The following is a 14,252-nucleotide window of genomic DNA, read 5'->3' as shown; positions in this document are numbered from 1 at the left end:
CTGTCTTGAGGTGAGAGTCTAAGAAGCAGGGAAAGCCCCGCGAGGACTGTCAGTAACCACAGTCAAAGGTCACAGAGGACTGTGGAGAGCCTTGGGGGACCGCTCAGCCACACCCCCATCCCTTATTTCCTGGAGAAAAAACCATCTCAATCCTCTGTGTTCAAGGTCAGCAGCTGTCTGAGCTGTACTTCCACTTTTCTTTTTAAGATTTATTTATTTATACATACAAGAACTGGGGTACAGGTCAGAGATGGGGGTGGTGAGAGGATTCACCAGAGACAGAGTGGGGAACAGAACAGGCAGACTGGCTGAAATACACTGCTGAGGGGAGCAGCGGGGAAGACAGGAGAGGTCTGCTGTGCCATGTGGGTAGCTCCCTGGCCTGGGATCGAACTCGTGCTGCAGTGGCTGCAGATAGCCCCACAGTGCTGCACGCAACCCCCTGCGCCACGGGGGAGGCCCTACTTCCACTTTTCTAACTCACGGTCAGCTGGGGATGGGGAAGGTGGGATTCGGGAAATTCCAGGACGGCACCCTTGAGCAGGCTGAGCGTCAGGAGTCCTCGACAGTGAGGGCCTGGGACTCATGAGAGGCGCTGAGGATCTCCCGGTGAACGCAGGCGGGTGGCAGGTGGGGGAGAAGGCATTAAGGTAAACACAGAAAAATGACACAGACCACACATCAGTCTAGAGATAAAGGCAGATTCGTTCTCAGCAGGAGGTCGGCCGAGATGTTAGTAGCAGATTTTCCCTGAAAGTTAATGTACGTCAGATTCTGTGCTGGGTGGTTGTGTACGTGACTTCATCCTCACAAAAACTCTCCAGGCCTTTTCATTCTCATTTGGCTTGGGAGAAAACTGACTGGATATTTAATCGACGTTCCGGCAAACTCCTTCTCAGGCTCGGGTGTGAGAGAAACACAAATCATCAGATTCTTCTTCAACGATATATGTGTGCCAGAGAAGAGCTGGGCTGTGAGGGGCTTGTAAATGAGGACGATGCTGGTCTGAGGGTGAAGTGGTGAACAATGACCTATTGTCACATGTGTGGGGGGAGTGGGGGGGTTGCAGAGCTACTTTGCTCCCAGCCCTGCCTCTTCCCCTAACCTGACATGGGACTTGGCCTTCTTCAACAATACCCTCTCGCTTTATGACCTTCCTGGCTGCCCACCCCCCACCCCCCGAGATTCACCACTCTCAGGGGACTGTCCGGCCTGCCTTTGGGACTTTGAGAAAGTCAGGAGCCATGTTTCCCGCCTGTGCTCCCCACAGCCCTCCTGCCCGCACCCCCATCCTGAGCAAGCGCTCTTCTCTGAGGCGCCCAAAGGAATGTGAGAAGGGCAAAGACTTCTTCTCAGCCAGCCCTGCTTCCCCAAGTGTGAGCTTGTTTGGACCCCCCAAGAGCCCTGCTTCTGATTCCAGTCCACTGACACCCCTCGGGCGGAGCCTGGACTTCCCCAAACATGACTTTGGGGATCCAGGAAGACAGAAAGAATGAAGACACACTCCAAAGTACTAGCCACTGGGCAATGGGTCCCCACAGGTGACCGAGTTTGCCCAGATCCTTGGAAATGGGGAAGGAAATCAGCTCTCCCGAAGGCAACATGAACACCATCGCTGTGAACTGCCGTCAGGTGCCTACTTCTTGTAAACTCTTTCCAGCCTTCTTTTTAACTCTCCCAACAACCATGTGGTGGAATTAGGCGCATCCACCCCATTCAGCAGGTGAGAAAACTCTGGTGAAAAGAAACCAGTCGACCTATTAGAGCAATGGGGGAAACTGCCCTAAGTAGCACAGCTGCTCAGTCTCCTCACGCTCTTTCCCTTCTGCGCCTTCTGTTGCATGCCGTTTTCCAGAACTTGAAATTCAGAAAGAGGAAGCAGAAGTGTTTTCATGTATTAACTGTAAGAACAGTGAAACTTACATCCTTTATAAGTTTCATCGATACTGGTCTGAGGAAGAAGCAGGAAGTCGCGCCAGACGGGAGAGCAGAGCCTCCTGGCAGGAAGAGCCAGTGGGAAGTGCTCCCAGAAGGCGAGCTGCCCCCCCCCCCAGCACAGTGGACAGGCGGTGACAACAGGTAGGCGCCTGGGTTTGGACCATGACTTTGCGGGGTAGGTACTGGCTTGTGACCAGCCAGCCAGGGAATCAGTGTCTTCCTGTCTCTCTTGCTCCCCTAAACAAACCTGTGGGTCAGTCCCCTCGCTGAGCTGCATTTTACTCACTTGCCAAATAAGTGAACTGGGTGAAATCATTCACGATTTTAGGCGATGTTTTCTACAACCCTCTGCATCTCCTGGGGTTGTCCCTGAGTCTTGCGCTCTCAACAGATACTAGACAACTAGGCTGAGTCCTGAGGAGACCCCGTTGTTCTGTGATGGTTCTGTGATGGAGGACACTGTCCCCCAAACTGCCATGGGTCTCCAAAGTGGGAGCGTTAGCACTGTCTTGAGAAGTTGTGGGTTACCCAACACTTTCTCCACTTGGTGAACATGAAGACGTCCTCTCAGACTGTGGGGGCTGGAGGTGACGGCATTGATCTGGAGACACCCTGTGAAGCCATGATGAATCGTGGTGACACAGAATTCCTCCCACAAGGTAGCCGTGTGTGTCAGAATTTGACTGTATGGCCTCGAACTCAATAAGTTCACTCCTAAAAGTTACTCTGAGGAGATCACTGAATAGGTGAGGCAGCAGAAAGGTGCAAACTGGTCACTTTTGCGTTGTTTATAGGAAATAAACAGCATAGAACGTAAACAGTGTAGTAAATAATAGCACAGAAAATAACAGCATAGAAAATGAAACAATTTAAATAACCGGGACTATGGGGATAGCTAAGTTCATGTTGAAACTCCGTTCATTTATTAATTTTCTAGTATTCCATCTCATGGATTCATTTTGAAAATCAATGGTCAGTGAAGTATAAAAATAATATTAAAGGGCCTCCCCAGTGGCGCAGCGGTTGAGCACTGGGTTGCGAAGCTGCCCGCAGCCTCTGCGGCGCCGGTTCAATCCCCGGCTGCTCCCCGGCCCCCGGAGGAGGGTCCCACATGGCGTGCAGACCTCTCCTGCCGCCCGCTGCTCCCCTCAGCAGTGTACTTCGGTCCTTCTGCCTGCTCTGCTCCCCGCTCTGGCTCTGGTGAATTCTCTCACCCTCCCGTGCTTCTGACTGTACCCAGTGCTTGTATAAACAAACAAACAAATAAATAAATCTTTGAAAAAAAAAATAATATTAAAAATGATTAGGTGGAAACAGTTGTTTATAGTTCCAGAGGAGTAGGGTCAAATATTTGTATATACATACATGATCTACCTTCTTTCTTTATTGTGATAAAAGATACATCACCTAGAATGTAGCATCTTACAAGTGGCCTTTAATGCATTTGCATTCCTGCGCAGTCAACTCCAGAAGGTTTCTTCTTCCCAAACTGCAGCCCCACAGGCCTCTCCCCTAATCCCCGCACCTCATCCTGGCTTTGGTCTCCTGACTGAGCTTCTAGCTGCATCCTAGTTGGAGAATCCCACAGGATTTGTTCTCCTGTGATCTCTTCCACTTCCCACGTCAGCTTCCAGGTTCGTCTATGTCATCACCAGCATCAGAACTTACCATCTGGCTTTTAAATTTAGGGTTTGAGTTATCTGCACTCATTAGTCAATGAGGTCCATAGAATAATGTTGAACTGAAAAAGATTTTTAACTGGCAGGAGGGCAGTGGCTGTTTATGCAGAGTTATGAACATATGTAACCGTGGGTAAACAAAGAGGAGACAGACAAAAGGAGAGCAGAGCGAGAATGTAAAGGGTGGGTATCCAACAGTGCTTATCATGTGATAGTCGAGATTTAAGGAAACTTTGTTTTCTTCAAATCTCCCCTTTTTTGAGTGGCTTTGCTGTTTTATTCACCCTTGTAAAGAAAACAATTTAAAAATGATAAAAGAAAAGTAGCGAGAGGGTCGAAGCTGGGCTTCTAAACCCTAGCTTCAGGCTTAGAATTAAGTAGATATTGGCGCTATGGGTGTGAGCTCTAAAAATACAGGAAAAAATTCAGAACTAAGGAGACTTTTTTTTTTTCAATCTTAAATTGAGGTCAATCATTTTTACTTTCTTCTGAAACTCAGCTTTTTAAATGTTTTCATTGTGCTAAGAATTCTTAATATAATATCTACCCGGCTAGCAGGCCTTTAAGTGTCCAATCCAGCGTGGTTCTCTGTGATGGCTACAGGTCTCTGGAACTGATCTTGCAGAACTGGAATCTTATGCAGTGAACAGTCCTGTTTCCCCCGCCCCAGATTCTGGTGACCGGTCATCTAGTCTTTGCACCCAAGAGTTCTAGTAATTTCTATACCTTCTGTAGGTGCATCACACAGTTTTTGTCTTTCTGTGACTGCTTATTTCACTGTCACAAATCCTCAAGGTCAGTCTTTAAAAAGAAGTTAAGTCCTGTAATATGGACCAATATGGATGACCTTTGAGAGGCTGGCTAATAAGACCAGAAAGAAGGGGTCCAATTAGCATGCTGGAACTCAAACCCCAAGAAGCAAGATAGAAGCCAAGTTACCAGAATGTGGAGACAACTCTGGGGATAGAGACCATTGAACCCCATTTCCTGAGATCAGAAATGTCCCTGGGGGTGAATATGAAGCTGAAGAGGGGCAGCCGATGAACTTTGGCTGTAAGGGAGGAAGGATACAGGGGCTGAGGGTCACGTGCAGCTAAATAGCCTAAACCCACAGGGGTAAACACCACTGGCATTCGACTGCCTAGGTCTCATCTTGCCTCCATTACATGCTAGATACACCATCCCATGCAGAATTCTAAACCTCGTTTTTCTTCCCTGCAGAATTCAAGTAAGCCAACACCAACCTCTGAGTATTGTGTAGATGAAATGAGACTCCACAAAAGCTCTTAACTGAGTCCCAGGCTTATAGTAGATGCTCAATAAATGTTAGCAATCATTATCATTTTTCCAGAAACTGCTGCTTGATTTGGAGACCTGGAGTCCTTCCAAACCTGATGCATATCCTACTCTCCTGGCTTCCCATTTGGGCGAGAACACTGAGCACAGGGCCCTGAACTGTCACTGGCTTCCTTGCCCAGCTCTCCTGCGAGGACTGTGTCCACAGCGCTCCCCTCCCTGCTCCTCTAGCCTCATCCAGACTTCTACTTGCAAGAAATGGAAATTAGTTCCTTCGACATAGAGACCTTTATTTTCAATAACTCTTGATGCCCAGGGAGCACAGGGAACCTGAATGAAGGCATAGCTCTAGGAGTGGAAATAAGGTGGAAATATTTGCTCCCAAGCATTAGACTTTCAACGTGCCAAGTGCTGCGTGAGACAACTTCATTTAATGCAGTTCACTTGAATTTATTAGTTTTGAGTTTCAAAAGCATAAAATGGATTTAATAACATCTAAGTTGTAGAGCAGTTGTAAGGATTAGGTTAGTCTGGCCTAGTGCCTGGAAGGCAAAAGGAGCAAAATAAATGTTGATATTAGCAATTATTAGGTTAATTGACAAATGGAGTCCGTCTAGGTGGGACTAGCCCTGTACAGGAACACGGGGAGAGGAACAGGATCATTAGCATCTTAATGGAGAGAAAGTAAGAACTTGAGAGAACACAGACCAGCAGCAGGATGTTGTAAAAGCCCACTCCTGTAAGATGTGGTTTTGGGGGTACCCCAGGTGAAGCAGAGGTGCAGAGTAATGGAAGAAAGCTGGAAGTGGGGGTTATTAGAGGGAGGGGGCTACAAAGCAAGTTCTATGTGAATTGTTCACCTCTCAATTGTGGGGCTCCTTGACAGAACTCCTTCCCCGCCCCCAGACTTGCTCCTGCCCACAGCGGTGGGACGGTGCCAGCATGCCAGCTTCCCCTGCACCCACATTCAGTTATGCTCCTGAGGGGCAGGTCACCCCTGGCATAATGGAGGAAAGTCTCTTTTCAGCTCCTGCCAAGCCTGGTCCGCGCCCTATCTTGAAGTCAACCGTGGGTCCTAACTGCAGCCGCTGGCCCTTCCAGCATCACCAGCGCCATGCCATCCCAGCCCGAGCCCCAGGGAGCGTTGGCGGCCTCCCCTTCAGAGGGGGTTATCATCCCCACAAGAGAGAAACCTGGACACATCTACCAAGAAGAAGACGACTTGAAGGAGAGTCTGCAAAAAGAAGCCACAGTTCTGGGGGTAAGTTTATCTCGTTATCAGGGAAACGCCAGGGAAAGCTGTGTGATCTGGGAGAATCATTCGTTTTTTTCCTGTCTGACTCCACGCTCATTAGGACATGAAAGGGAGCTTTTTGGGAAGACCCTGTCCTCCTCAGGCCTTTCTGTAAACTAACTAAAAATTCTAGGTCTTTCCCACCTGGATGCTCCACAATAAATCTCTTGTAATTTGCCTTTAAGATAGCAGCAACTGTGGGTTTTAACTCGTTTGCTATCTTAATAATCTTATCAGAAAAGAAAAGAGGTTAATGTTGCATGACTTCTTAGAGAATTTTGACTCCTTAGAACACTTTCTCTTTCTAATATGACAAATTATAACATATCTTGATAATCTTTATCATTTTCCCTACACATTCAAAATAATCGCTTTCGCCAGTTTAAAATGTATTCTAGAATTTTCCCTCTTATCTCTTGTAGGTTATCCAGATCCTGTGCTGCTTGATTATTTCAAGTTTGGGGGTCATTTTGGCTTCTGCCCCATACTCTTCCCACTTCAGCGCAGCAGTTTCCACCATTTTGATGTCTGCATACCCCTTTGTAGGACCTCTGAGCGTGAGTAGAATTGGGTCACAAAGAGGGAAATTCTTTAGGAATGGTAACTGGGTGCTAAGCCGTGGACAGAGTGACTCAGTCCCAGGAAGTGACTGGTTGGGATAGGAGGAAAGGTAACACTAGTAGGAAATTCTAGTATAGCATTTCTTATCTGACCTTATCTGACCTCTGGAAATGCGGAAGAGTTTTCACACCCTTCTTTAGGGTTTAAATGAGGCCATTGGATTCCCTCCATTTTAAGGCTCAACCTCTTGACAGGCAGATAGTGAAAAGCTTATTTTTAAAGTAAAATAATGGCCATTAGTGGGTTTCCAGAGAATTGAGCTAGCAATGTGAGAGTCATAGAAGGCAAGGACACCCTTTCTATGTGCTTAGATGCAATCCTCAGCGCTTGAAAACTCTTTTGCAGCCTTCCATCTAAGAAGGACCCACTGGACCCTTTTCTATGGAGAATCACCAGTGTAGGCTTACACATCCCAGAAAGGGTCACCTTTTCCATGTAGTCATCTGTGCAGAGGAGGCAATGGTGCACATTCTAGGCAGATGGATTATGCCAAGTCACCACATCTGGATGATACATTCCTTGTGTGAACATGGAATGCATGGAGCCCCTGCACCTGCCCCCAAAGCATGATTTGTTCCTGACTTCTCTATCTAACCAGAATTCTGACACCCCCGTTCTCATGAGAGCTGGGGTTATCTCATGCAGAACGCCTCTGTCTGTGATTACTCAATCCCTAAGCCACAAAACTTAACCGATGCTTCATCTTCTCAGTACATCTTCCCTCCACCAGCTGGACACTCACCACTGACTCATGGGGCATTATGATAACAGATTCTTCACATCTGACCTACTACTTCCCAGTTTCCTCAGCTCCCAGTCTTACTCAGGCCACTTACCCCATCTCAAGCCCGTGTTTCTGCACATTGCACGGTCATAGCCTCGTTCCTACATGCTGTTCTTGGCTGCTGCCCCTCCTGGCCCTTCAAGCACTGGTCCCTGCCAGCTTCCTCCCTGTAAGTCTGGTAGTTTAGCAACACTCTCCTCCCTCCCTTTTCTGCAGGTTTCCTTAGCTCCTAGTGATTTTTTTTTTAAGATTTATTTATTTATTTATTTATTTATTTATTTATTTATTTATTTATTTATTTATACAAGCACTGGGTACAGTCAGAAGCGCAGGAGGGTGAGAGAATTCACCAGAGCCAGAGCGGGGAGCAGAACAGGCAGACTGATGAAATACACTGCTGAGGGAAGCAGTGGGCATGGCAGGAGAGGTCTGCGTGCCATGTGGGACCCTCACCCGGTGGCCGGGGATCGAACTGGCTTTGCAGAGGCTGCAGGCAGCTTCGCAGCCCAGCACTCAACCACTGTGCCACCAGGGGAAGCCCAGCTCCTAGTGATTTTAACTAACTTCAGTCCAGCCCCTCTGTGCACCTGCTATTCTTCAAAGTCAACGTAGGCACCCTGAAGACAGAGATCAGGTCCATCAGTCCAGACCACATCCCCCAGTGTCATCTCCCTAGAAGTTCTATATTTCTCGTTGATTGAGTGATGGACAGTACCATGGTAGTCCCAGTTGCATAGACAACTGACTGCTTCTCTCTTTTCTGAGCAGTTTGCCATTGCTGGAGCCTTCTCAATTATCTCTGGAAAAAAGTCAACTAAACCCTTTGTAAGTATGAGAACAAACACATCTCAGCCTGTTAGGGTAAAAAGAACCTCAGAATTAATTCTTCCAACTCAAAATTCTTCTGACACCTTAGGGAAATAGTCTTAGAGCAGGTGAGGGATCCAGCTTTTCCCCACTGGCCCATGGGCAGACCCATAAGAGCCTGAATTCCTTGCTTTCTGGACAAGTGCTCTTTTATCTACGAAGTGCTGTGCATGCCCCACACCAGGCTCGGGGGAGACTTGCTCAGCTGCTTAAACAGTGGAAATTGTGATCTATATCCTGAACCCTTTATAACTTGTTATATTGGACCTTAATGGGAGAGGTGACCATCCTAGCTAAAGCCTAGAGGTATCTTTTCTGGAAAAAAATTGCCTGACAATGAGTCAGTTTCCTTAAATGCAAGGGCAGAGGCCAAGGTGTGTGGTCTTAGCTCTGTGGCTATTTCCTGAACCTCCTCAGGAACAGGGAATTATTAGACTGTAACCACTTTGCTGACAAGGGTGGGGGTCAGGGAGGAAGCAGTGGAGGCTTTTGAGCCCGTCCTTAACAATCGCACCCTCTCTGCTCCCACACGCCCACAAAGACTTAGTGAAATGGCACATCCTGACCCGAGAAGATCCAGGCTCTGGTTAGTCTCAGATGAGGACACACAGGATCCATGAGGCTGATGCGTGACTCCAACACGTGCTCCTCATGCTGACAGCCAAAGCCGAGGCCAGAGCCTGTGCAGGCTTCTGAGGGCCTTGGATGGGGTCGGGGTTCTGAGCTGGGAGTCAGGAAGCTTGAACCCCAACCCAGCCCCGGCGCTGACATGTCTGAGTTCTTGAGAAGGTTGCTTCTTGCTCTGGGTTTCAGTTGTCTCATTTATAAAATGTGGGAGATAAACATGTGTATCTCAGAGGTGGCTCCCCAAGTGCCCAGAATGCCCAGAAAGGGAAAACAGCCCTTGGGGTGACCTGACATGATGGGGGGCCCACACATGGGACGCAGGCCAATGTGTGGACTCCACTGCCCAGGTGGCCGTGCAGTCTACTCTTCCTTTGGGACTCGGCCTCTGAGGCTGCGGCTGCAGGGCCAGGGAGAAAGGGCAGGTGGCCGCCCCGGCACCCGGGGCCGCCAGTGGCGCTCACACAGCAGGGAGCACAGACACACCAGTGTCTCTGCAAAGGACTCATGGCCTACGAGAGCCTTTTCCCAGAGCAGTGAGGTGAGTCTGCCACATGCTCGTGGGCCTGCTCCACTGTGAGTCAGGCTCCAGCCTCTCCAGTTGGCCTCTGCTCCTTCCCTGAAGCTGCTTCTCAATGGAAGGAGAAGCCATAAATGGGTTTTCCCAGAAAGGACCAAAATCCACATTCTAAAAGCAATAGAATGGTTCCAAAGCTGTCGAGGGAGGTATCACAGTGGCCTGGGCAGTACCGCCTCTGTCCGCAGCACCGCAGAGAGTGGAAGAGCCAGATGGCCTCCCCTGGAGAAGGAATTACTCCTACGTTTACTCTTTCACTCATTATATCAGGTGTAAAAGTGGGGATACAGAGATGAATAGACCACAGTCTGTGTCCCCGGGGGTACCCAGACTAGAGGGGCAGCCAGGCCCAGGGGAAGCCCCTTGCAGGGCCACGAGGGGAGGGGTGGCAGACCCTGTGCTGCTTCGAGGCTGCATGCCAATGCAGAGCTTCTCCTCCAGGCGCTGAGCAGCGTGGCCTCCAACATGGTGAGCGCCATGGCTGCCGGGGCAGGACTCTGCCTCCTCGCACACAGCCTGGTGGCCCTGTGGACGCTCTCTCGACAGTGTGACTCAGAAAAGGACTCTCCACCCTCATTGCCTCATGCGGGCTACTATCATTCAGTAGCTGAAATGAAGAACTGCCTCCTGGTGGGTGTCGGCCTCACAGTAAGTGCTTCGGATTGCATATCCTGTCATCTGCAGCCTCAGCAGTCTTGTTCTGTTGCTCTGGCTGTCTGGAAGCAGACAGGGAAGAGGGTGGTTACAAGCGACCTGTCAGGAGACTGCGGCGTATGAAGACGCATGTGGTGTCAACTCGAAAGGGGAAATCAAGCAGGGCAGTGGGTCACCTCGCCCCTCCGGAGTCTCTCTTAACTCATACGCCATCTGAACAGGTTTTACTCTCAAAGTGCCCCCTTTTGTTGAGTAGGAATTTCCCCCTTCAAACAGGCAGGTGTATTCCTTTCCATGTGAATTTTATTTAAATTTGGGATCAGTGTATTCTCTATTAAGTTTGGGCACAGAATTTGCACCTTTGGCCTAAGCACACAATTATTGTACTTTGGCCTAGAAGGGCTGCAGAGAATGAGGGGGTGGGAGATGACCCACCAGTGACTTGACTCTTAGCAGAAACGCCTGCATTTCTGGGCAGCATTTTCCTTGCTACCTTTCTCCCGCACTTGACAGTCACCACCTGTTGATGGTGATGGCCTCAGCTTAGTCCGTCCTCTCTCTACAGGCTCCAAGGGTTAGAGCCCTACACCTGGCCCTTTAAGAAGAAAGATTCCCTTCTTTGTGAGTCCTTGTGGCACAGGCAGGGTACGCAAAGACACTGTCTCTCATTCCTCTGGGCCCATCGGCGCCTTCCTTTGGGTCCGTGTGTCTCATGAATGTGTAAGAGTCAGGACTTGCAGCCTCCCCTGGGTCTGCCTACAGGACGAGGTATTGCCAAGAGATCCAGGAGCTTGAAAAGTAGAAGAGCAGAGAGCCCCGCCTGCTTAGAAATCAGCATCAGGAAACCCACAAGGTGGTAAGGCCTGGTGTGGGGCGTCATTCAAGCAAAGCTAAGTCTGTGGGACAGCTGTCTCCCCGCTGGGAGACTGGGGCTTAAACTTGGTACATCCTCCAGACTCATAACTGTCTGCCACATGAGAGAGTCTGCAATTTGGGAGACTAAGTGGACCCCAAAGTTCCATTCTTTCTTTAACACAAAGATTACCTAGGTGAAAGTCACAAAAACATAAAAAGGTATCCAGGTCGGAACATGGCAGGAAGTGTGAGTGGAATGAAGAAACCAACAAGAAAATCAATGCTGATTCCAGAAGTGACGGCTCCTAAAGTCAGGTATCCTACAAGCGCTGAGACCAGAACAGCAGGGAAGCCTGACTGGGAGCGAGGGTGCGAGAGGCTCAGATGGCTGAGCACCCAGTCCAGGATGGGACTTGAGCTGCTCAGGCCCACAGGGAGCCCAGGGTCAGTGCCCCACAGTGGGTGCCCCACAGCAAAGTTACGATTTGAGATTGAATGCTTACCTTATTTGTGAAAAATAGACAAAAAACCCCACAAAAACCTCTGCCCAACCTCCCCAGAAGCTTCTAGAAATGGACATAAAGCTTTCTAGGATGAAATCAGCTCCCCATGCCTGGTGCAGGTATGCTGTCCAAATCTGTAGTTACATATTAAGTAAGAGAACCTCAAATAAAGGGGTTAATTTAAAAGTGGCTCTCGGATCTTCAGAACTCCTCAGATTCTGTCAGAATCAAACCTAAAACACCATTTGGGAGATGTTCAAAAACCCAACTTTTGAATCCCCTGCATAGCAAAGGACACCCCCTACCACCACCACCCACACACTAAAATTCTCTACGAATAAAAATATTACGAATACTGAGGATAGCAGAAAATGGAATACACGTGAAAATGATCAGAATTAGAAAGACTAAATTTCAACCTGAAAGAATGCACTGAGACTAGGGTAGGAAATAGAAAACAAACCCACACCTAGAAACACCATTGTGACAATAGAAACACCAAAGACAAAGAGAAATGAAAACAATTCGAGGTACACAACAGATTCATCTCAGAGTGTGGGATATCACGGTTGAGGTGAAGCTGTCTGCTTATTTACCTTCTGTGAAGAGATGCGAGAGAGGAAGCAGGAAACAGGATCCACCCTTTTCCTCTGTCCCTTCTCCACCTCCCAGAGTCCTTCCAGGCCGGCCAGGGCTGGCCGTGGTGCCAACCGTCCATGTTTGACTTACAGGGGGTGCTGGCGATAATGCTCATCTTCACGGTGCTGGAACTCTTTCTGGCGACATACGCGTCTGTCTTTTGGTGGAAACAGGTCTCCTTGAGCCACCCCGGGTGAGTGCTCCGACAGATCACATGATAGCCATCGCATCCCAAGATTTCAGCTAAGATGCTGCAGGTCTAAAAAGTGGCAGAGGGCCTCCCCGGTGGTGCAGCAGGTTGAGTGCAGTGCTGTGAAGCTGTCCGCAGCCTCTGCAGCATGGGTTCAATTCCCGGCCAGCCAGGGAGATTCCCACATGGCGCGGCAGACCTCTCCTGTCTTGCCCGCTGCTCCCCTCAGCAGTGTACTTAGGTCCTTCTGCCTGTCGGTTCTGCTCCCTGCTCTGTCTCTGGTGAATTCTCTCACCTTCCCGTGCCTCTGGCTGGTACCCCAGTGCTTGTATAAATAAATAAATCTTAAAAAAAAAAAGTGGCAGAAAGAGAACAGTTATTGCTCATGAGTTGCCTGTGGAAGGTGACTCTGCCATGATGACATTCTGGTGTCTGGGATAAGTTGGTGCCCTCTGGAATGCAAGCCAGCTAGAGAATCTCTCTCTTTTTAAATTATTTTATTTTTCACATCATAGTTCATTTTGGGATGGTGTTTGATTTCCACCCTCAGATGTGAACCCCGTAGTTCCACCACCACCATGGCCCATATGATCCATGTCCCCTGTCCCTTCCCTTCCCTATGGTGACCCCACTCCCTCCTCCTCCCCTGCTGCAGGCCTCAGATCCATGGTCAGCTTGTAATTGTCTTTTTCCTGACTTTTTGTTTGGTTTCTCTATATTCCACATATAAGTGACACCATCTAATAGTTATAATTTTCCTTCTGACTTATTTTGCTCAGCATAATCCCTTCCAGCTCCATTCAGCTAGAGAAGTTCTTACTAGAAAGCTAGATGGTTTTAGCAATCAACTGGCCCAACCGCCTATAAAAGAACCAGATCTTGGATGATTCAGGCTGATGAGCTGGGAATGAGAATGTCCATCCTCTCACTCTTGTCCTGAACACAACCACCCCCACCCCAAGAATCACCATAGCCAAGCTCCCTTGCTAATGTGAGTGTTTCCCACAATATTATGGTTCTGCTTGTGCTTTCTAGGTTCTTCCTTGCTTTTCCTTAGGTTATCATTTTAAAATACTTTCATTTCCTCCAAAAACTATGGTAAAGAAGAAAACTTGCAAAGGGACTGAATATTATGTCTCAACTATGATCTTACTAGAAATTGGTGACATGATTAGCTCATTGGGGAATGTGACTTGTCTGAAATAATATTGATGCAAGTGATAGTGCTGAGACTTAACCCCTAGGCCACCAGGAAGGCCCCTGAAATAATATTGATGCAATTATGTGTTATGGTCAAGTTGGAGGAGCTACTACTGCACAGAATTTGGAGGGAATACATTATAAATGTCTATCAAAAAATCCACCAAAATCAGAGTGAAAAGCTACTAACCATTTTTATCTTTTCTAGAGAATACTTTCTTCGCCTAAGTCACAAGATCATACCCAGTATGTCAAAAAGAATTCTTCAAAGTCATGGATATGAATAACTTTTGACCTTCAAGGAAAAAGAAGGAGAAACTCCTGGCAAAGTGATTAATCTTTCTGAAATCTCAGCTACTTTAGACCTCTGAAAAAAAACTTCTTAAAAATATCTTTTGTTTTGTACTAGCTCAATGTGAATAGTTGTATTGCTCCTAAAAATAATTTCCCAAAAGCCCAGGTGAGTAAAATTTTATTAGTCTTGCAAAATTTCTGTGAGATGTATGAACTTTTCTAAGTAAATTGAACATA

At 48.0% G+C, this 14,252-nt stretch overlaps 1 protein-coding gene across 1 annotated transcript; it reads left to right on the top strand.

Annotated features, from left to right (window-relative positions):
• Window positions 1-2,491: 2,491 nt before the first annotated feature.
• On the top strand, window positions 2,492-14,015 carry LOC311184399 (membrane-spanning 4-domains subfamily A member 7-like; the record flags this gene model as incomplete). Its single annotated transcript, XM_084254364.1, is given in 8 exon segments — window positions 2,492-2,597; window positions 5,999-6,174; window positions 6,630-6,764; window positions 8,381-8,437; window positions 10,050-10,451; window positions 12,424-12,504; window positions 13,930-13,974; window positions 13,977-14,015. Coding segments are annotated over 8 exon segments (1,041 nt in total).
• Window positions 14,016-14,252: the final 237 nt, after the last annotated feature.

This window comes from Talpa europaea (assembly GCF_964194135.1).
Source record: "Talpa europaea genome assembly, chromosome: 1".
Taxonomy (NCBI): Eukaryota; Metazoa; Chordata; class Mammalia; order Eulipotyphla; family Talpidae; genus Talpa; species Talpa europaea.
This window is presented reverse-complemented; position numbering and strand designations above follow the sequence as displayed.